This window comes from Protomyctophum bolini, assembly GCF_963924005.1.
Source record: "Protomyctophum bolini genome assembly, chromosome: 4".
NCBI lineage: Eukaryota > Metazoa > Chordata > Actinopteri > Myctophiformes > Myctophidae > Protomyctophum > Protomyctophum bolini.
In genome coordinates, this window is record NC_137865.1 from 2153641 (window position 1) to 2176174 (window position 22534).

At 45.8% G+C, this 22534-nt stretch overlaps 2 protein-coding genes across 2 annotated transcripts in view; both read left to right on the forward strand.

Moving 5' to 3' along the window:
• The window catches only part of LOC308313869 (extracellular calcium-sensing receptor-like), a gene marked incomplete at its 3' end in the record, with an annotated part of 196766 nt that overhangs the window by 85546 nt on the left and 88686 nt on the right, over positions 1-22534 (forward strand). The gene's annotated exons all lie outside the window — the stretch shown is intronic.
• LOC308313808 (mitochondrial chaperone BCS1-like) lies at positions 15690-16973 on the forward strand (the record flags this gene model as incomplete). Its single annotated transcript, XM_080761136.1, has 1 exon — positions 15690-16973. One exon carries the CDS (start codon positions 15690-15692, stop codon positions 16971-16973), a length of 1284 nt encoding a protein of 427 aa, XP_080617262.1.

Consider the following 22534-nt stretch of genomic DNA (forward strand, 5'->3'; position numbering starts at 1 on the left):
ATCTTGATCTGGTTGTGCTTGTTTGACTACCGCAGTAGGTCGGACTGGCATAACAGAGACCTTTTTCCTCAGTCTTTTCACTTCCTTCTTTAGCGCTTTAAAGTCTTTATCTCCACCCGAGTCTTCCTCCTCAGTGCTGGCTGCCGATTCTGAGGCAAATCGTGTAGGAGGTTGTGAAAAGGACTGTTGGACTATTGGTGGAGCTGTAAGTTCAGCGACTTGGGCTTTCAGTTCTTGTATCTCTGCTCTGAGATCTTTTACTTCCCCGTCTGCTGGTGCTGTGATCGTTTTAACATGTACTGATTTTGTGGGGTGCAACTTGTGACAAGAAGCTTCATACTCCTCCTCAATGCGGATCTCATTTAACAACTGCAAAAAGGTAGGCGGGTTCACTCTGCGCTCTCTAAGGCGGAGATTTAGGAGCATCATGTCAGACCTAGTGGCTCCTTTGATCAGTTGGTCAAGGCGTGCTTTATCTGCTGAGACCGGTGGCAAACCTCCCTTTTGGATGACTTTTTTCAGAGCACCCTCCATTCGTCTCAGGAATGCTGAAAGCTTCTCATTTGAGTGCTGGCACAGCATTCTAAACGCAAAATAGAGTTCTTCTCCTGTTTCCACTGTGCCAAAGGTGTTCTCAATCACATCTATGTACTCAGTAGGAGTTGCATCAGGGTTGTTGAAACGAACAGCTTGCAAGATCTCCAGTGCAGGACCCTTTACACTTTCCATGATTTTCATTCTCTTTTCTTTGTTTGGTCGATCACACTCCTCAATCATGAGTCGAGCTTGTTCAATCCAACTATCCAGCTGCTCTTCTCCAGTGGGTGTGGGGAGGACACCAGAGAAGGGTCGCAGCCTCCGGTATGAACTACTGTCACTGGTGGATTTAGAATATGTTCTCAGCATTATGTCTCCCACAGCTCTAATAATATCTTCTGGTGTGGATGTTTGGAGTGTAAGAGCAGGGCCAGGTGACTGTAGCTCAGGGCTAACTTCAGGGTCAAAGGACTGTGGCTCTGACACAGCTCCTCCGGTTCCAAAGATCCTCCATGGCGTGCTACCACCTGCTGGTAACACATCCAATTGAAGCGTTTGTGTGTCGACTGGCTCCTTGCATTCACATAGGACAGTTAGTCCTTTACACTGAGGGTCAAACATCCTTCCTCTGACCCGAACACGTCCAAGAGCTTTTATGGACTGCAAGGTTGTTTCAATGGTATCGATCTCTGTGTTTTCTGGGACATCTTTGACCAATATGGCACGTGCAGGGTCAAGGCCTTCTCCTTTACACCAATGCAGTAGTTGTGCCATTGTGTCCTTTGTGTATAACCCAATCTGCACTGTACTGTGGTAAAGGCCTATTTAATTCCACGTTGTATTTTGGTAAGTTAAACCAACTTTTTTTTTTTTTTTTTTTTGGAAAAACTATGTAGTTGTCTGGGCCAGACTGTCTAATATTAATTTGATCTCAGCAGTGCCTCCATTTATGTAGCACCCCAACAGCCTGGCTAACTGGGGTGTGTTTGAGTTCGTAATAATGGACCCAGACAACGTGTTAAACCAAAAGGGAAAAAAGCACTTTAATTGTTTTTTGTCTTTTTTAGTTTTTATATCTATGAAGAAATCCCTTTTTTTAAAAGTGAAAGTGTTTTTTACTAAAGTAACAAAAATCGTAAACAAAATAAATAAAGAAAAGAAAAGACAGATCGTTATAAAATATTAGACAAGGCTTATTGACCTTCTAAACTAATACAATACACAATACTCAAACTATTAACAACTATCAAATATAGCTGGTATACTTATGTGAACTCTTTGACAACACAAAATGAAATAATATCTAACCCAATTCCTTTCAATTGTTTGCAAACCTAAACTGTTCCCTATCTCTCTCCCTGACTATGAAACCCAAAGGTGTTTGTAAAATGACCTTCTACCCATGAACTTAAACCATAACACTGAACCTTAGATTGAATGGGACGTTACGTGTAAGACAGACTGTGGGCCCACACACACACGCACGCACGCATTCACACACACACACACTACGTTGCAGGCCTGTGCGTCGTCACTCCCGCGATGCGATGATTCTGGTCCCCGCAGTAGCTCCAAACTGACACAGTTCAACTCACAGTTTGTTGTAGACTCAGTACTGGCAATGCACACGTTTCAAACGGCAACACAAGCTGGGCTCCCGGTACGGAACAGTCCTCTCCAAGCCGACGTCTCGACAATCGCGACTGGTTGTTCTCCGTCCAGTAGACTCCACGCTCGTAATAACAAACGCTGAACTCTCTCGTCCACAACGTTTGCGCACCGTAAACGTCTCTTACACTACACGCACATGATGTCCAACAGTAAACATATACTGGAGTTTGTCAGAAAACGTCGGTAACAAACTATTTAAATGTTTTGTACAGTTCTTAAATCTTTCTCTCTCCAAAAACGTCTCTCCTCGTTTCTCCTCCTTTTCCTTCCCCTCTCCACTTCCTCCTTCCTCTCTCTCGCCTCCTCCTCCCTCAAACCCACAGCCAATTGCCGTCGGTGGTACTCACTAAAACCTTTATTGTCCAATCTTGAACACCCACACATACCCACATTCACACAACATAAAACCACACTCTGTAGTCTTTGCTTAATTCTTATTAAAGGATTCAGTTTAACCCCTTGTTTCCCACCCGGGCTACACCAATATTATACAATAATGAAAATAAAACTGTTACGGTTCGCTCTCCATCACCTCCACATCCATGTGCTGTGATTGATCTGTGCCAGTCAGCGCCACTAGAGGGTCTCAGAGCACTTCACAGCACACCTCAACGCAGGTGTTCCCCAGCTCCTAGCTCCACACCTGAGGGACATCTGCAATCACCTCCTGAGGCTACAAGAGCCAGCCCCGCCCGGAGCTCTGTGCCAGTTCTTCCCCAGTCTACGGTTGGTAAAGTTAGACAGCCAGACGTATAGGCCCTGAGTGTTTAGAGTTAGACAGTTAAACGTCACGCGGTTACTGTGCCTTTGTTCTCTACTCTGTGGACCTGCCATTGACTCACCTTCTATTCTCCTCTCCAGTGTTTCCGGGTCCCGAGCTCTGTGAAGCAGCCTACAGACCCCTGCACCTCCTTTCCCCCCCCGTGTTTGTGAATAAAGATCCGCCCGGGTGGGCTTTACTCTGCTTTGCCTCTCCTTGTTGTGCATTTGGGTCACACCACACCGAGTCATAACAAAAACAAAGTAATGATGAATAATCATTATGGCAGTTAAAGAGTGAATATTATATTTTGTTTTCTTTTGTGTCCGGATGCCGGCCTGAACATGTATAGGAGATGAAATGTATGCGCTGCACTTTTAGTTAGTTTATTTATCTCAGTCATTTACAGTACAGTACATTTCAGAATGAGGGTTACAGAATAACAGTTTGACTGAAAAGGTTTGGGCTGAAGCCGAAGCTTATTATGCCCACCTTATTAATGATTCTCACCGCGTACAGGCTGTTTTGTTTAGTGATTTTTCTATTTTCAACTTGGTGTGTTTGTTTCTGTGCAGTCCACTGGTTATTTTGTTGAATCTGTAGTACTCATACAGAGATGGACAACAGTTAAATATATAATTAAATTAATTTAAAATTAAATGTATGAACAACACGTGAGTGCCAATACAACTATTCTAATGTCTAAACATTCAGGTCTGGTAAGCAATTTGTTGGTACCTGCTGACCACATAGATGACCCACAGTGGATCGATGTTTTCATCTGGGACAATGTGAGCTTCCACCGGGCTGCTCAAGTGTCCGTTCTACACCTTCCACCATATTGTTCTTTTCTGAATCCTATTGAGGAGTTATTTTCAGCTTGGAAAGGTGGAAAGTATATGAATGGAACCCATAAGCCGGGTCCCACTGCTCCAGGCCGGTTGCATGCTTTAGTTCCGACATAAACCATTGGTCTGAACGACGTCCTCAAACCCTGACCTAACCATAACCGCAAGTGTGATAGAGTGATATAGCTGGGATCCATGGCAGTGATCCAGATGGACAATTCATTTAACAAATAAATAAGCCTTCTGTAAACTGAAACCGTTTTGTGATGTTCTGTGATTCAGATTTAATAGTTAAAAGGAGAACAGAGTCAGAATAGATCAGTGCATCTGTAATCTACAACTTCACACTTGGGGTTGGTAATCGATTGGTCACGTCTGTAGAGGGAGCAAGTGAGAGAGTGCAGGCTTGTTGTTTCATTCTCATACTGCTGACAGAGAAGAAACACTGTGTCCAGCGTTCTTACTGAGATCTCCCCTTTTACAGGTATAAAAATTGCATTTCTGTTCATGACTGATTGCATAGGGGGGCCTGTTTAGAGGCAAAAGACCAGTCGTTTCCACTTCAGCCTAACAGACTAAAATGTCCCATAAAAATGTCATTTTTATGTGAACGTGTATGCTATTTGTATACAGCTGTGACTCTGTCTCCAAGACAATTTATTTCTCAAGGGAGACAAATAAAGACAACCTTGAACCTTGTCCCAGGTTGGCAGAGCTGGGTGAGCTAAGCTCAGGCTATGGCTCCATCTCTTTCCTGCCCTGCCTGGTATGGACAGGTCTGTAAAGAAGGATTTTGTGAAAGTTTTCTGTGAGACTACTTACGAGTGTCAGCAGCCTATTAATGCACTACAGTGTGCAGTTTAGGGAGCGAGCGCTGAGCGCCCTCTCGGGTTAGCTGTTGTCCCGTTTGTAGGTGAGACTAACAAAATCCCTTGGGATCAGATGGCCATTATAGCACACTATACAGGGTATGGCTTATTGTTTATTGAATGGATCCCCATTAGCTGATGCCGAGGCGACAGCTAATCTTCCGTGGGTCCATATAAAATAGACATACAAAAAGTACATGAATACATGTATTGTTGGTGTTGCGCCAGCTTACACGCCTGTGATGTAGCCTAGTTCGGTATTGTGGATCTGGGTTCAGTGACACAAACAGAACGTGCTGGGTCAGTCGAATGTTTCCTTTTATGTTGGGCAGTCATCATAGCGCACTATACTGTCGTATTTCTGGCAAGGCGTCAGCTCACGCGACAGTGGTGTAGTTCTGTCACAGACAGGACGTGCTGTGTCTGTCCGACGTTTGTTTAAAGGCAAATTAGGCAGGCATTATAGCGCACTATACTGTCGTATTGCTGGCGGGGCGCCTGCTTACACGACCGTGGTGTAGTTCTGTCTGTGGATCTGGTTCCCCAGTGACACAGACATGACATGCTGGGTCTGCCAGGAAGTATGCCTGAATCTCAGCCATTGGCACACTATACGGCGTATTGCTGACGGGGTCAGCTCATGCGTCCGTGGTGTAGTTTCACGGTGGAGCCGGGCTCAGTGACACAGCAGAGTGTGCTGTGGCTGTCGGGCAGAGCACACGATACAGTATACAGTGTGTCACAGTGAGCCGTTTACGCACCTAGGTGTGACTCTGCGGGGTAGAATCCGGTTACCGGTCTGAAACCACAGAGAAAGCTCTTCTCATCCAGAGAAGTCACGAAGTCATGGCTGTCTAGGCGCAGCTAGCCAACACAGGGCTATTTTGTCAATGCCACCGTCACCTGCTTACACGGCGCTTCAGTGACCATAAGGGCCCTGACCTTATTGAGGAGCTACAGCGACTGGCTTCAAGCTTCCCAGGCAGTAGCAGCGGGCAAGACTATTCTGGTGTGGCGCCATCGGTTGCCACAGTCCGAGCTGCAGCAGGAGGGCCGAGCTCGTCCAATGAAGCTGCCTGTTTAGCCATTGGCCTTGTTAGGCCAGGAGGTCAGTGCATTGCTCCAACAAGCTAAGAAGACTTGTGCAGATGACCAGATGCAGGAGGTGATGGCAGGAATGCTCCATCTTGAGCAATGAGCAACTTGCCTCAACGGCTCCTCAGGCTGCGCAACCCCAGTTAGGTTTGGCAGCTCCAGGGGCCTACGGGTCCGGTTGGAGGCCAACCGGCGGGGTATGGCTAGATGTGCTCAGCACACCGAGCCCACTCCTCAGTCCTGACAGTTCAGGGAACCCAGCCCATGCTGTCTCTCGAGACAGTGGCGGTTAATTCAGGTGGACCCCTGAGTAGGTTCCACCATGTCATGGGTTGTATCTCTCTCAAGGTCGTCCTCAGACGAGCCCTCCATCGTCGTTTCCAGTCATCCTGGTTCTCCACCTGGCCAGTTTGTTGGTACTTTGCGCTCCTGTGTCGTTCTTGAGTACATCCACGTATGTTAGCGTGGGACGTCCTCGTGACCGTGTGTTGGATCCCACAGCACTAGTTTGCTGGCTGGCATCTCTTGGCAGTTGAGCCAGCTGGTGCCTCCGCCCCTTAGGGCTGAGGGCGGCCACGGTGCACTGCGTCCCCCCGGCTCCCCTGAACATGCGGCCAGTGCATTATCTGTCCTTTACGGTCAGGCACTATGCAGGCGTATTGCTGACAGTGTCAGGTTACATGTACGTGTATAGTTACGTCGGTTCACACAGCAGAGTGTGACAAGACTGTCAGGGGGGAGCAGAACCGCCAGAAGGGTGTATTACGGCATGGCCGTTAAGCGCCTGGGTGTAACTGTGTGGGGGAAACCGGTTATCGGAGCCACGGAGTGAGCTCCCTCCTCGTCCAGGGGTAATGGGCTATGCCAGTGACCTTGTGACACGGCGGACCACTGTCCCACACAAGGGCAACACAAGGATCACCCAGTTACTGAAGGGTGCTCGCACATTAGGTCGGCAGTCCCCCCACGGGAGGTGGTACTGTCTGCCTTGCGGCATGAGCCAATTAAGCGTGGACACTTGGGTGGCTTCTCGCAGGACAGCATTCTTGTTGTTAGCCACAAGAATGTCCCTATCAGTTCATGAAGGATGCTGCCACTTCCTACATGGCAATGGTTAGGTGGTGCTGGCACCAATCCCTGCATTCTATACCATACGGCCTGATCAGAGTATGAGACAGTCAGCCTGTTGAGTTGCACCCTTCCCACCCTCCTAAGCAGGGTGGTGAAGCAGGATTGCAGTCACGGTTGGGCCCTGTCAGGGCCTCTAATGGGCCAAACTGTTTTAAGCAGATGGTCTCCAAGACTGGGCTCCCTCATTGGGTTGTGAAACAATCTAGCAGGCATATAGGTGGGCAGGGATGTGGGCACAATCTGTGCAGGGCCTTGTGGCCCATGCACTGATGACGAGATGTCCCTCTATCTGAGATCTGTGTGACGGATTATACCAGTGTGGTATCCATGTGGCAGCCAGCACCCTCCTCACTGAGTGTGCTGGGCTCCGCATCAGGACAAGCTTCAACAGTCTGTTGGCCTACTGTCCGACGGGCTGACTTGAGTGGGAGTGCATGACTGTAGACTGCAGTAACCTGGTTACATTTCCCGAATGGCACCCTGGTGCTCAGAGGAGCTCAGGTTAGGTCGTTAGCCCTGGAGGCTCTATGATGAGCCCCCTTAAAATCGTTTAGTCAGTGAGCCTGACATGCTGTCACTCAAGACAGCAGTATTATATAGTCACGTCTGCAAGGAGAAATGTGGGAGTTGCGAGCGCTGTCAACCCATAACACGCTCGGCCGGGTGATGGAGTAGTTTTACACCTCGACCCAACCTTCTCCCCAAGGTTCTCTCAGGGGCACATCTCAATCAGGTGATTGAGCTCTGTCCTCTCTTTGCATGCAGACGGATGAAGTGTGCAGACAGAGCTGGTCACCCACTGCCCCGCTAGAGCATTGGAGTTGTATGTCAGGGCCACACGTAGGCCCACAACGTGACGGACCAGCGCTTTGTGTGTTTTAGCAGGGGTGCTCGGGTAGACCACAGTCGAAGGCTGGACGGTCCCACCGCATCACAGGGGTGATCCAACAGGGACAAGCAGGCAGGAGTGCCACTGTCGCCTGGAAGGCAGGCACACTCTGCCCATGGGACGACAGCCCCCTGGTTGCTGTAGAATGGTGTACTGTATCTCTGACAGAGATCTACATCTCTGTCTACATTCACCCTGTCCTACCGATGGAACGTGGTGGCATCCACTCCCCCTGTGGGAGTCGCTCCTGCGTGCTACTCAGCGGTAGGGTCACCGGCACCTTGACCGGACAGGTCGGCCGGGCATCTGACGGGCTGGCTTGAGCAGCCCTTCACCCCGGTGGTCACTGGCCTAGCATTGTGCTGGGCCAGCTGAGCCTAGGTGGCGTCTTGCGCCTAGGCCACGAGTATTACTTACTTGGTATGAATACTGAAGTTTTGGAGCATTTTTGCCATCGCCTGTGGCTCACCACTTATAGGCTCAGATGGAATTCAGGTTAAACTGCCGCGGGCTGCCGCGGGGGAAGCTTGTCTGCATGCTTATTTCCTTGCGGTGTGTCTTAGAGAGTTCCCGTACATATTGGATAATATGTAGTGGAGAGGCAGTCTCGAACACGATAGAGAACGGAGGGTTACACTGTAACCCAGGTTCTCTGAGTGGAGAGACTGGCTCTCCACGAAAGAGCCACTCCGAAATTCGTGTCAATCAAGAGTTAATCTAAGTGGCCATGCCCAGATGGGGCTTAAATAGCCCGCTGATTGGCATCTGGGCAGGGCCACCATAGGTGATGTGTCTTAAAGAGATATCCATGAACACTGCCCCGTGGGGTCAGTTCCCGTACATATTGAATAATATGTAGTGGAGAGCCAGTCTCTCCTCTCAGAGAACCTGGGTTACAGTGTAACCCTCCGTTATTTATTTATGATCCACACTTTGATATTTGTAGACATTTTTGATTTGCATTTTTACAATTCGTAAAATAATATGAAAAACGCATTATTTTTTGTGGTGCACAAAAAAATCTACAAATCATGAAACACGTTGAGTTAATGTTTTGTGGTGCACAAAATAAATACAAGTTATGAAACACGAGTACAAATAATAATGGCACTAAAATCACTCCATATATTTATTTCCTTTATTGCACACACTTGTGTGTTATTGCCTTCTAAAGGGTATTTTATGAGATTGCCTGGAATTACCACACAGTACAAAAAAGTAAATAACAAACAAAAGAGCCTTTATTTGTGACTGCACAGCCATTATTTATGCTGAGGGAACTGTTCATGTGTACCGTCACTTTAAAAGTGTAATGTATATGTGACAGGTGGGATATTAGGACCTGGGGCCACCACTGCCACCAGTGTAATAAACCTTGTCTCAGGTATGAGAAATGTAAAGAGCCCGCCCTACAGAATATTTCCACTGTGAGCATTTAATGATGGAGGCAGAACATCCCATGTACAATTTCACAATATGGATATTTTATTAAATAACTGGTACAACAATAATAAATTGCCAGTTATATAACTCATCCCCAACCACTACAACCCCATTAAAGCACAGTACAATTCATTGATGGAATGCCATCATCCGATGGACTTTCAAAGCATTAATTAATAATAACATATGTTTTATACAATAATAGTTATTGTATAAAACTAAACCAATCGCAACTTCACAAAATGTATTTATTGGCCACACGACGCCTCATGTCGTCAGTTTAGTGCCCTACACAATAGACTTGTTTGCCATTCGATTGTTGTTAAAATAACTCTAAACAAAGTTAAAAGTCCATATACTTGGCTGCCATATGATGTAATCTCAAAAGCTTTTTTTGGTCAGGTCAAGGACACCTTATTAGTGGAAGATTTAAGGGCGATTTTTTTGCCGTTAACTTCAAGTCATGATGCAGAGAACCTCTTTGGCATGGAAGTACCTTAGGATCATAGGAAAAGATTTATCCAAAGACACAAGCTGCATCACCTTTCATTTCTGAATTATACACCTTTTTCAAAATGGCCGCCACCATTTACAGCAATACAGCATAGCCCGTATCTTTGCTTCCGTTAGACCTATAATAATAATATTGCTGCCAAAGTATACATTTTTAGGGTCAAGGAATCCAATTAAATAGATTTCAAGACTAAAAAATCGAAAAGTTTTCTCGTTACCATGACAACGGGGGTAAAATATGCACATTTCATTCGAAAACATACGTTTTAACAGGGTAACTTTACCCCCCCTTATCCACTAAAACTTTCATTTAGTTTCCTCTTTGGCATGGAAGTACCTTAGGGTCATAGGAAAAGATTTATCCAAAGACACAAGCTGCATCACCTTTCATTTCTGAATTATACACCTTTTTCAAAATGGCCGCCACCATTTACAGCAATACAGCATAGCCCGTATCTTTGCTTCTGTTCGAGCTATAATAATAATATTGCTGCCAAAGTATACATTTTTAGGGTCAAGGAATCCAATTAAATAGATTTCAAGAATAAAAAACCCAATAGTTTTCTCGTTACCATGACAATAGCTGTTAAATATGCGAATTGAAATCGTAAAATACGTTTTAACAGGGTAACTTTCCACCCCTCACCCCTAAAACTTTTATTTAGTTTTCCCTTTGGCATGGAAGTGCCTTAGGGCAATTGGAAAAGATTTATCCAAAGAGACGAGTTGCATCACCCTTCATTTACGAAATATACAAATTTTTAAAATGGCCGCCACCATTTACAATAATACAGCAGATGTAATATTTTTGCTTCTGTTATAAAATTTTGCTCATTTCCACTCATATCATCATACATCATCAGCCAATCAGCTGAGCACATTCCGTGCTCATGCACACACGTACACACAAAGCTGTGTATATAGGAGCGCCGCTAAAAAACCCCCAATGTTTTTCTCATTACCATCACCATCCATCCATCCATCCATCTTCAACCGCTTATCCGTAGTCGGGTCGCGGGGGCAACAGCTCCACCAGAGAGCTCCAGACTTCCGGGGGGATTCTGAGACGTTCCAAGGCCAGTGAGTCGATGTGTTTCCTCCAACTGCGCCTTGGTCTGCCCCGGGGTCTCTTCCCAGTGGGACATGCGTCGAGGACCTCCCTAGGGAGGCGCCCGAGAGGCATCCTAACCAGATACGCAAACCACCCCAGCTGACTCCGAAGGCGAAGGAGCAGCGGTTCTACTCCGAGTCTCTCTCGTGTGACTGAACTTCACACCCTATCTCTAAGGGAGATGCCAGCCACCCGTCGAAGAAAACTCATTTTGGCCGCTTGTATTCGTGACCTTATTCTTTCGGTCATGACCCACACTTCATCACCATAGGTGAGAGTAGGAACACTTCATGGCCATAGGTGAGAGTAGGAACGAAGATTGCTCGGTAGACAGAGAGCTTTGCCTTCTGGCTCAACTCTCTTTTTGTCACAACAGTGCGGTACAGCGACTGCAATACCGCCCCTGCCGCTCCGATTCTCCGGCTGATCTCCTTGTCCGTCCTCCCCTCACTCGTGAACAAGACCCCGAGATACTTGAACTTTTTCACCTGGGGTAATGCCTCGTTCCCTACCGACTGCACAATCCACCGGTTTCCTGCTGAGAACCATGGCCTCAGATTTGGAGACGCAGACCATCACAATTGTAATTAATCAAATAAGTCTCAACAAGGTGACATTACATTTTCCCCAGCATTGCACAATACAGCGGTTCCCTGCTGAGTACCATGGCCTCAGATTTGGAGATGCTGATCCTCTTCCTATGGCCACCACACACTCGACAACATAATCTGCAAAAAGCAGTGAAGCAACCCTTAGCTCCCCGAAGCATATACCCTCTCCTCCACGACTGCGTCTCGAGATCCTTCCCTGTCAGGTCACCGGGGCAACAGCTCCACCAGAGCTACAGACTTCCCTCTCACATTAGTAACTTCCTCCTGGGGGATTCAGAGGCGTTCCAAGGCCAATGAATTGTTGTAATCCCTCCATCTCATCCTTGGTCTTCCCAGGGGTCTCCTCCCAGTGGGACGTGCATCGAGGACCTCCCTATAGGGAGATGCCCGATAAGCATCCTAACCAGATGCCCGAACCACCTAAGATGGCTCCTTTCCAAGAGAATAAGCAGCGACTCTACTCTGAGTCTCTCTCGCGTGACTGAACTTCTCACCCAATCTGTCCCTATGTTGAAAATAGGTGTCAAGTGTCAACCAATCCCCTCAACACCCAGAGCCTTCAGCATTTCTCGACGGATCTCACCAACCTCTGGGGCTTTTCCACTGTGGAGTTGCGTAACTGGCTGTCCCGAGTCTCCCGGGATAACATATACTGACCATAAATGTTATGGTCAGCCCATGATTGGCACAGAAGTCCAATAACAAGCCACCACTCTGGTTCAGATCAGGGAGATCGTTCCTCCCAAACACGCCACTCCCAAGTGTCTGTCATTGCCCACGTACGTTGAAGACCCCCAGTAAGACTACAGAATCCCCCACAACAGGTGCCCCAAATGCTGCATGTCAGAGCATACATGGCTCTCTGCAAATACTTGTCTCGTATACATTATGTGAATAGGATTTGCAACCCCATTGTCATGGTATTGACCCTATGTACACTTTGAAGTTTATCATTATAGCTTTAACAGAAGCAAAGGTCCCATACCTTTGCTTCTGCTGTATTACTTCAAATGGTCATATTTTACCCCTGTTGTCATGGTAATGAGAGAACTAATTGGATTTTTTGTCTTGAATACATAAATGTACACTTTGACACCAATTTCATCATTTTAGCTCTAACAGAAACAAAGATATGGGCTATGCTGTATTGCTGTATATGGCGGCGGCCATTTTTTATTTCAGAAATGAAGAGTGATTATTATTATTATTATTTGTCTCTTTGGATGTCTTTCCTATGACCCTAAGGTACTTCATGCAAGAGGGAAAACAAAAAGAATTAGGGGGTGAGGGGGTGGAAAGTTACTGTTAAAACGTATTTTCTTAATTACATTTGCATATTTTACCCCTGTTGTCATGGTAACGAGAAAACTATTGGGATTTTTAGACTTGAAATTGATTTTATTGGATTCCTTGACTCCAAAAATGTACACTTTGATATAAATCTTTTTATTATAGCTCTAACAGAAGCAAAGATATGGGCTATGCTGTATTGCTGTAAATGGTGTCGGCCATTTTGAAAAACGTGTATATTTCAGAAATGAAAGGTGATGCAGCTTGTGTCTTTGGATAAATCTTTTCCTATGACCCTAAGGTACTTCCATGCCAAAGAGGAAACCAAATGAAAGTTTTAGTGGGTGAGGGGGGCTAAAGTTACCCTGTAAAAATGTATTTTTTGAATGAAATTTGCACTATTTACCCCTGTTGTCATCGTAACGAGAAAACTATTGGGGTTTTTAAACTTGAAATTGATTTTATTGGATTCATTGACCCCAAAAATGTACACTTTGACGTAAATATTTTTATTATAGCTTTAACAGAAGCAAAGATATGGGCTATGCTGTATTTCTGTAAATGGTGGTGGCCATTTGGAAAAACGTGTATATTTCAGAAATGAAAGGTGATGCAGCTTGTGTCTTTGGATAAATATTTTCCTATGACCCTAAGGTACTTCCATGCCAAAGAGGAAACTAAATGAAAGCTTTAGTGGGTGAGGGGGGGTAAAGTTACCCTGTTAAAACTTATTTTTTCGAATGAAATTTGCATATTTTACCCCTGTACCCCATGGTAACGAGAAAACTATTGGGTTTTTTATTCTTGAAATCTATTTAATTGGATTCCTTGACCCTAAAAATGTATACTTTGGCAGCAATATTATTATTATAGCTCTAACAGAAGCAAAGATATGGGGTATGGTGTAATAGTGGGTTATTGTCGGCGGCCATTTTGAAAAACATGTATATTTCATAAATGAAGGGTGATGCAGCTTGTGTCTTTGGATAAATCTTTTAGTATGACCCTAAGGTAATTCCATACCAAAGGGTTTCTCTGCATCATGACTTGAAGTCAAACGTGTCTTAAATCTTCCACTATATAGCTGAGACAGAGATGAAGCAGGGACCCACCCCCACCCCCTACATATTGTATAAAACTGTGTTGCAGATTAAACGTTTTCATAGATGGCGTTATATAGACTTGTTTGACAGCATCAGACATTTAACCACTTGTCTTAAACCCTCAATACCTTTTGTCTCTGTACTTGGTCTGCTCTTTACCCCCCTCAGACACCACGCGTTGCACTGTGAGCTGGTAGATATGGGATGCCATATAATATGGTTCAAGTGGTTAATGTATAGGCTGCCCCTCTGTAGTACAGATTTATTTATCTGTGGAACCGAGTCAAACATAATTTTATGCCTCAATTTATACAATCCCGGTTACCACTGGCCAGGGTGAGTTGACCAGGGGCCACTGGCCAGGGTGAGTTGACCAGGGGCCACTAGCCAGGGTGAGTTGACCAGGGGCCACTGGCCAGGGTGAGTTGACCAGGGTGAGTTGACCAGGGGCCACTGGCCAGGGTGAGTTGACCAGGGACCACTGGCCAGGGTGAGTTGACCAGGGGCCACTGGCCAGGGTGAGTTGACCAGGGGCCACTGGCCAGGGTGAGTTAACCAGGGGCCACTGGCCAGGGTGAGTTGACCAAGGGCCACTGGCCAGGGTGAGTTGACCAGGGGCCACTGGCCAGGGTGAGTTGACCAGGGGCCACTGGCCAGGGTGAGTTGACCAGGGTGAGTTGACCAGGGGCCACTGGCCAGGGTGAGTTGACCAAGGGCCACTGGCCAGGGTGAGTTGACCAGGGACCACTGGCCAGGGTGAGTTGACCAGGGGCCAGTGGCCGGGTGAGTTGACCAGGGGCCACTGGCCAGGGTGAGTTGACCAGGGGCCACTGGCCAGGGTGAGTTGACCAGGGGCCACTGGCCAGGGTGAGTTGACCAGGGATCACTGGCCAGGGTGAGTTGATTGCGAACGCAGTGAGCACTTACTACCAGTAAGACGCGCAAACGCGGGAAGCGAACGCAGCTGAGACCCTGCAGATCATGTCTGTCTGTCTGTCTGTCGGTCTGTCTGTGTGTCTGTCCCGCTGTTACTGTATATGTGGACCTGGCCCCTTTTGTGCCCATATATGGAGCTGAGTGGACCTGGCCCCTTTTGTGCCCATATATGGAGCTGAGTGGACCTGGCCCCTTTTGTGCCCATATATGGAGCTGAGTGATTGCTGATGCAACACACTCCATATTTGGATAGCGGGACAGACACACGGACACACGGACACACGGACAGACAGACATGATCTGCTAGGTCTCATAGTAAGTGTTCACTGCGTTCGCAATCACTGCGTTCGCAATCACTGCGTTCGCAATGAGACCTAGCAGATCATGTCTGTGTGTCTGTGTGTGCCTGTGTCCCCCCTTTGTGCCCATATATGGAGCTACGTCCAAATATGGAGTGTGTTGCATCATGTCTGTCTGTCTGTCTGTCTGTCTGTGTGTCCGTGTGTCACACTTTTGTGCCCATATATGGAGCTGCTTTGGGGACTCCTTATATGGTTATGGCTGAGTCATGGTGACAACATAAATATGTACGAGCTGCGTTCGCTTCCCGCGTTTGCGCGTCTTACTGGTATTCAACTATCTGATCGCTGTTAAACTGTATCGTTACACCCCTTCAAAGGTCTTTCACAGCATCCAGGTTTGTCATTATCAACACCTGGTTATGGTCTGACATCACAGACTCCAACTACAGTTGATGGTCTGACATCACATACTCCACATTTGAGTATGACTCACCTACAACTCCACAGCTGGCACACATCAGCATCAGAGACACACGCTGTAGTGTAGCAGGTCCCAGTCTTTGAGCAGTATTTATAAACAATGCTTTTGTTGGATATTATAGAAAGCCTGAAGGAGAACCCTTATTTCGGGGCTGGGTTCGGACTGGTCGGCATGGGAACGGTGCTGGCCGCGGCTCGGAGGGGAGCCCAGGTGGGGATGATCTTCTTCCGCCGGAACTACATGATGACCCTGGAGGTTCCGAGCGGGGACAAGAGCTACCGCTGGCTGCTGAGCTGGATCTCCAAGCACGCGCGGCGCACCCAGCACCTCAGCGTGGAGACGTCCTACTCGCAGCACGAGAGCGGACGCGTGCTCACACAGTTCCACCTCCACCCCAGTCCCGGGAAACACATCATCTGGTATGGGAGCAAGTGGATCCGAGTGGAGAGGACCAGAGACAAAGCGACGGTGGTGGATCTCCAGACACAAGCGCCATGGGAGTCGCTCACCTTCACCGCTCTGAGCAGAGACAGGCGGATGTTCATCAACATCTTACAAGAAGCTCATGAGCTGGCCCTCAAGCAGGAGGAGGGTCGCACGCTCATCTACACAGCCATGGGGGCCGAGTGGAGGCCATTCGGGTTCCCGCGCCGATGCCGGCCCCTGGGCTCTGTGGTGCTGGATGCGGGCGTAGCCGAGGGGCTCCTGGAAGACGTGAAGGAGTTCACCGGGAACCCTGCGTGGTATGCGGACCGAGGAATCCCCTACAGGCGAGGGTATCTGTTGTACGGGCCTCCGGGTTGTGGAAAGAGCAGTTTCATCACGGCGCTGGCCGGGGAGCTGGGTTACAGCATCTGCCTGCTGAGCCTGAGTGACCGGAGCCTCTCCGACGACCGCCTGCACCACCTGCTGAGCGCCGCGCCCCAGCAGAGCATCGTGCTGCTGGAGGACGTGGACGCGGCCTTCGTGAACCGAGTCCTTTCGCCCACAGAGAACCCTCTGGCCTACCAGGGAATGGGACGTCTCACCTTTAGCGGTCTGCTCAATGCATTAGACGGTGTGGCCTCGTCCGAGGCCAGAGTGGTCTTCATGACCACCAACTTCGTGGACAGGCTGGACGCGGCGCTGATCCGGCCAGGCCGTGTGGACGTCAAGCAGGAGGTGGGTCACTGCACGCGCTGGCAGCTCGCCCAAATGTTCCGACGCTTCTACCACGAGTGGCTACCGGCCGAAGCCGAGCGGTTCGCTCAGTGTGCCACGGCCGCCCACCGTGAGATCAGCGCCGCCGAGATCCAAGGACACTTAATGTTGTACAAAACGGACGCTGCAGGAGCTATAGACAACGTGGACAAAATTAAGACAAAATTAAGTGATGAGCTCTAATCTATGCCATATGTGGAAGGAATTCCACCATTTTCTAGCTATGGGACAGACCTCAATTTAATGGGATTTCTATCTCTGGGACCCCAATTTATATTGTAAAACCAATGTTAATTGAACTCTGAGAGTGTACAAATTTGTACATGTGTACACTCTCACAGTTACAAACCCATAAGGGTCCATTTGGTTCCTAACTATCATTTAGCTGGGGACCCCCTGGATCTCCCTCAAGGACCCCTGGGGGTCCCCGGATGACCGCTCTGGGCTATGGTAGAGGTACATGCATTTTGTATTGAGTTTGTGCTTGGAATGTATAGGCTACTGTAATTCTGCAAACTGTTAATACATATTTAAATGGATCAATCAAATGAATTAATTAAGCCCCAAGACTCTGTCTTCCTCTTTGGCCCTGGGCTAAGGAGTGGTCAGTGTGTGTGTGTGTGTGTGTGTGTGTGTGTGTGTGTGTGTGATCCTGTAGGTTCACACTCTATAACATACGACGAATTAGACCGTTCCTCACCCAGGAGTCAGCCCAGCTCCTAATCCAGACAACAGTCTTGTCAAAACTTGAGTATTGTAACTCCCTCCTTACTGGCCTACCGGTATGTGCACTTAAGCCTCTCCAGCTGATCCAAAATGCCGCAGCTCGCTTGGTCTTCAACCAGCCAAAATTATCACATGTCTCCCCCCTGCTCCGCTCCCTCCACTGGCTCCCGCTCGCTGCCCGCACAGAATACAAAACTCTGATGCTGGCATTCAAAGCAACCAAAGGTATGGCTCCCCCATATCTTGCAAGTATGATCGAACCCTACAAACCCTCCCGCGCACTCAGATCAGCCAACGCAGGGAAGCTGGAAGTACCCTCACTAAAAACGCTCCACACGTCCCAAACTCTTCTCCCTTCTGGCTCCAAAACTGTGGAATGCACTTCCCATTGCAGTCAGAACTGCAGCATCACTCCCAATCTTCCGCCGTAGTCTGAAAACCCACCTTTTCAGACTCCATCATGGCCCATAGCACTTACCCTACCCCCTTGGATAGCATTTCTGTAGACTTAGATAGCATTTGATACAGACTTATAGCATGTTATGTAGACAGCACTATAATTGCATTGTATGTAGTCATAGCACGTCATAGTACATATGTATAGCATAGTAGTATATGTATAGTTTATATATGTATAGTTTCATTATATAGATATTCCACTGTTACTTTCTTAGCTTACGCATGTTTCATGATAAATGTTTTTTATGTGATGTATTCCCATGCTTTTTTGTTCTTGCTTAATGTAAGTCGCTCTGGATTAAGATCGTCTGCTAAATGCCTAAATTGTAAATTGTAAATTGTAAATTGTGTGTGTGTGTGTGTGTGTGTGTGTGTGTGTGTGTGTGTTTTACTGGATGAGCGACTTTAAGCAACGGCGGCAGTGCTCGATACTTAAACCTGCTGGACCGTCGCCGCCCCCTTTCTACTGCGGCAGAAACTACACTTAAGGTCACATTCTCACCGAATACTTCGGGTCAACAAGTACGTTTATAAACAGTACACACTGGTGGTACTTCTCAGTGGTGGAAACTGGAAAGTACTCTACAAGTAAAAGTCCAGAATTAAAAATGTACTAGTACAAATACAAAAGTATTGGTATCAACTCAACTTTTTGACTTATAGTCAGTTTGTCCTAATGTTGTTGTTTTGTTGTTTTTTATTTTTATTTATTTTTTATAATGTTATGTCAGTTTGGTAAAGTTTGTCCTTTGTAATGGTTTGTTAAGTAAGTAACTGTACGTGAAAAAATATTGTGTGTGTGTGTGTGTGTGTGTGTGTGTGTGTGTGTGTGTGTGTGTGCGTGCGTGCGTGCGTGCGTGCGTGTGTGACTTGCAATATGTTTGTGACTTGCAGTATATGTTTCTTTTCCCTTTTTGCTTCCTTTATGATGAATTCCTGTTCTGTTCTTTAACTATATAGAAGTGTCTATTTGTACGTCTCTAAATGTTTTGATGAATTGAACATGGTGGACCCTGTTGACAGTGTGACTGTCAATCTATATGGAATAACAAAGCTTTGGTGATTATACTTAGCCCGTATGTGTGTTCAGTCCATGTGCACGTGCACATGGTTGGTTGAGTGTATGCGTGCATGCGTGCAGCCAGGGCGTCACACTCATTCAGAACATCCTTACTCTCACAGATCCGTGATTTCATGCCCCCACCTTTGTCTGTCTGTTTTATTTTGTAGTACATTTGTGTGTCTTCTGTTAATGGAGGGAAGAAGTTAATAATATAAATAACATCAGATGGTACATTTCTCATGTGAAATTGCTGTAAAGGCCCCCAAAACGTTCCCCAAGGGCCAAGGGCCCCCAAACTATATGCGCGCAGCCTACTCAATGCGTAGGCCTATGGGCGGAGAATTTGGGATTCTTTGCATATTTAATTTGCTGTGGTTTGCCTTCACACTGTCATTCGCAGAAAATGGAAACGCAGCAGGCCTTTATCCCATTCATAAACTAGCCTACACAGTGAAATCTATGGTTACGTTATCTACACTCATAACGTGCCGTACAGTCTCTGTATTGAGTTTGTGCTTGAAATGTACTGTAATTCTACAAACTGTTAATAAATATTTCAATCAATCAATCAACCGTCTGGGACTGGACGCCCCTCTCTCTCTCTACGCACGCAGCCGCCACGCACTGTTATTTTGGGCATGGAGGCACTAGCACTGAGCGCACTCAACTCCCCAGTCCCCACACAGTGACAGCACTCCATGTTTACGGCACGCACAGACAGACAGACAGACAGACAGACAGACAGACAGACAGACAGACAGACAGACAGACAGCATATTCTGTAGGCTATAATAATAGGCTGCACTGCAGTGTTTTTATGTGTTTCCTTAAGCAATTGATTAATGTACTGAGTCTTCCTCATTTCGATCAGGGCTTCAGTCTCATCATTCGACCACGTCTATCCACGGTAACTATGCTATAACGTGACATCTTTGCGCTGCGTAAAATATGCATTCTCCGTCTCCAACTGTGTTCAGCTCCTCGCCCGCCACATTATTGCACATTGCATTCACACCTGCACCGAATCGTAATCAAGTGCGATTGGAAGCGAAGCGAAACCCCCGGTTTTTGCTCGGAGTAGAATGCGGCTCTTTGATACGCATTAGCTATCGAATGAGCCTAATTTAATTCACACCTGCCAAACGATCAAGTGCACTTTCTGACAATGCGCAGCAGCAGGATTCGTTTTAATTGCAGCAAATCTCTCTGGTGTGAATGTCACCTTCCACGCAGTCACCTCTCTCTTAAAGTTATGCTGTGTAATGTGTTGGCATGCTCTGAATGAAGAAATAACACTATGATGCCACATGTCATATTAACCATGTTTATTAAAACGTTTTTTTTAGAATAACACAGATTGCTCCAGTATATAGGCTACCTTCCTCTTTCCACTGATGATCATGTCCAGTGCATGTATTGTAAGCAATATCGGCAAGTTAGCTCACGCGCGACGCGGTGTTTTAACAATACTAATAAACAACTAGAAAGGCAGTTCCTGTAGAAACTGCGTGGGCTCGCATAAATTGCAATGTATAAAGTTTTTGCCGTGTCAAGTTTGAAACTCGGGGACCGGAGTAATAGTGTTCCCATTGGTGGTCTAAATCCATAATCAAAATTTCGGGACTGTAGCATATTGTAAACAAAAGTAGAAAATGTATTAAAGCTGAAGTAAAAGTTAAAAAAAAGTATGAACATTTGGAAAAACTATAGTTTAAGCATAAATAACTGCATAAAGCGGAATAAAGTATGTGGAAGCTGTAGAAGTGTTTTTAAAAGTTTTTCTTTAAATGAAAAAAAAAAAATCTTTATTAAAAAAATTCAAGTTTTTTCTTTTAAGTAAAAAAAAAAAAAGAGGTTAAAGTTTTTTTTTTTTTAAGTTTTCATTTTTTTCAAAAAATTACATTTTTTTCAAAAAATTACTTTTTTTTCAAAATAATACTTTTTTTTCAAAATAATACTTTTTTTTCAAAATAATACTTTTTTTTCAAAATAATACTTTTTTTGGAAAAAATACTTTTTTTTGGAAAAAATACTTTTTTTTGGAAAAAATACTTTTTTTCATTTTTTTGCGTGCGTGCGTGCGTGCACTTGCGAGAGCTGTGTAAAGGCCAGCCAATAGGAAGACAGGGTGTGTGTGTGCGTGTGTGCGTGCGTGCGTGCTCTTGCGAGAGCTGTGTAAAGGCCAGCCAATTGCACAAATAGCAGACCTACAAGCTCACAAGGTATCGCAGAGCAACTCATTGAGATCTTGTAACTTTAATGTCAGCCCTGTAATTAAGCCCTTATATGTCTCAGCTGTGGAAGTAAAAGACTTCCAAGTTCTATGCCAGTACTATGACTGGGAGATTACAATGGTTCTGAAGGGGGGAAAACTATGCCCCGAACAAATTGCTCTATCGCAAAAAGTAAAAGTCGAATGCAAATATTTTTTTCGCTGTGAGTGGCCTGAGATATTGAGGTACACCATGTGCGATTGTGGTGTTGGTACGATTGAAAATGTGGTTATAAGAGCGAGTTAAGAATTGTCAGCGTGATAATTTCCTCGTAAGAATTATACAATGGAGGTCAATGAGCAGATTGACTGTTTTTGTGTCACTTAAAAGGCCGTAGTTCACATTCTGTATGTCTCTGTGCTTTGGTGGTCACATTGTGTGAAAGAGGACATGTGTGGCTACAAAATGACAAAAGAACATGCGTGTAAAATGAATACTTTGGCCGGGACGACAATTTGTTTGGTAAATTTTCAAGGAAAGAATTTCAGTTTCCACACTCTAGTCAAAGAGGCCCCGCACTCTAAGATGGCACTAATTAGCCGAAACGGCCTGCGATTGAACTGCGATTTCGGAAAAACCGTTCAACGTATTCGAATACGGTTTGAACCATCCAGAGTCCAGAGTCGTGTGAGCGTTCTAAAGTTTAAATCACGTTTCTACGACAAAGTATGCCAGAGTAATGAGGCTGCAAAAGTGAGGTTGATTTAGAGATAAATCCCATTCATTGTCTATGGGAGGCAAAAACTATAAATAAAGTTAAATATTTTAAAAAGTATAAACTTTTTCAAAACAACTTTTTCACCAATGAAAGTTCAAAGATAGATGAACATTATAAAGTTTGAATGAAGTTTCAAAGTGAAAGTATGACGGAGTAATAAGAGCTCAAAAAGGTTAACTGTGAAAAATGGGACCTTTCTTCCATCGACTCTCATTATAAAGGATGTTAAAAAAAGTTAAAAAGTTAAAAAGTATAAAAAGTATAAAACTTTGTAAAAATTAAAATACAAGCCACAATCACTTCAAAGAGCTGAACAGTTTGAAGTTTGAACTAAATTTCTAGCATAAAGTATGTGGAAGTAGTAGGGTGTCAAAAAAACGGCGGAATAAATAAATGAATAAATAAATATAGGCTGGCAATAACTAGTGTGTGCTCGCTGTAGCGAGCCCACAATAATGTGTTTGACACATGTATGCTGCATGGACGCGTGACCATGGCAAGTTGG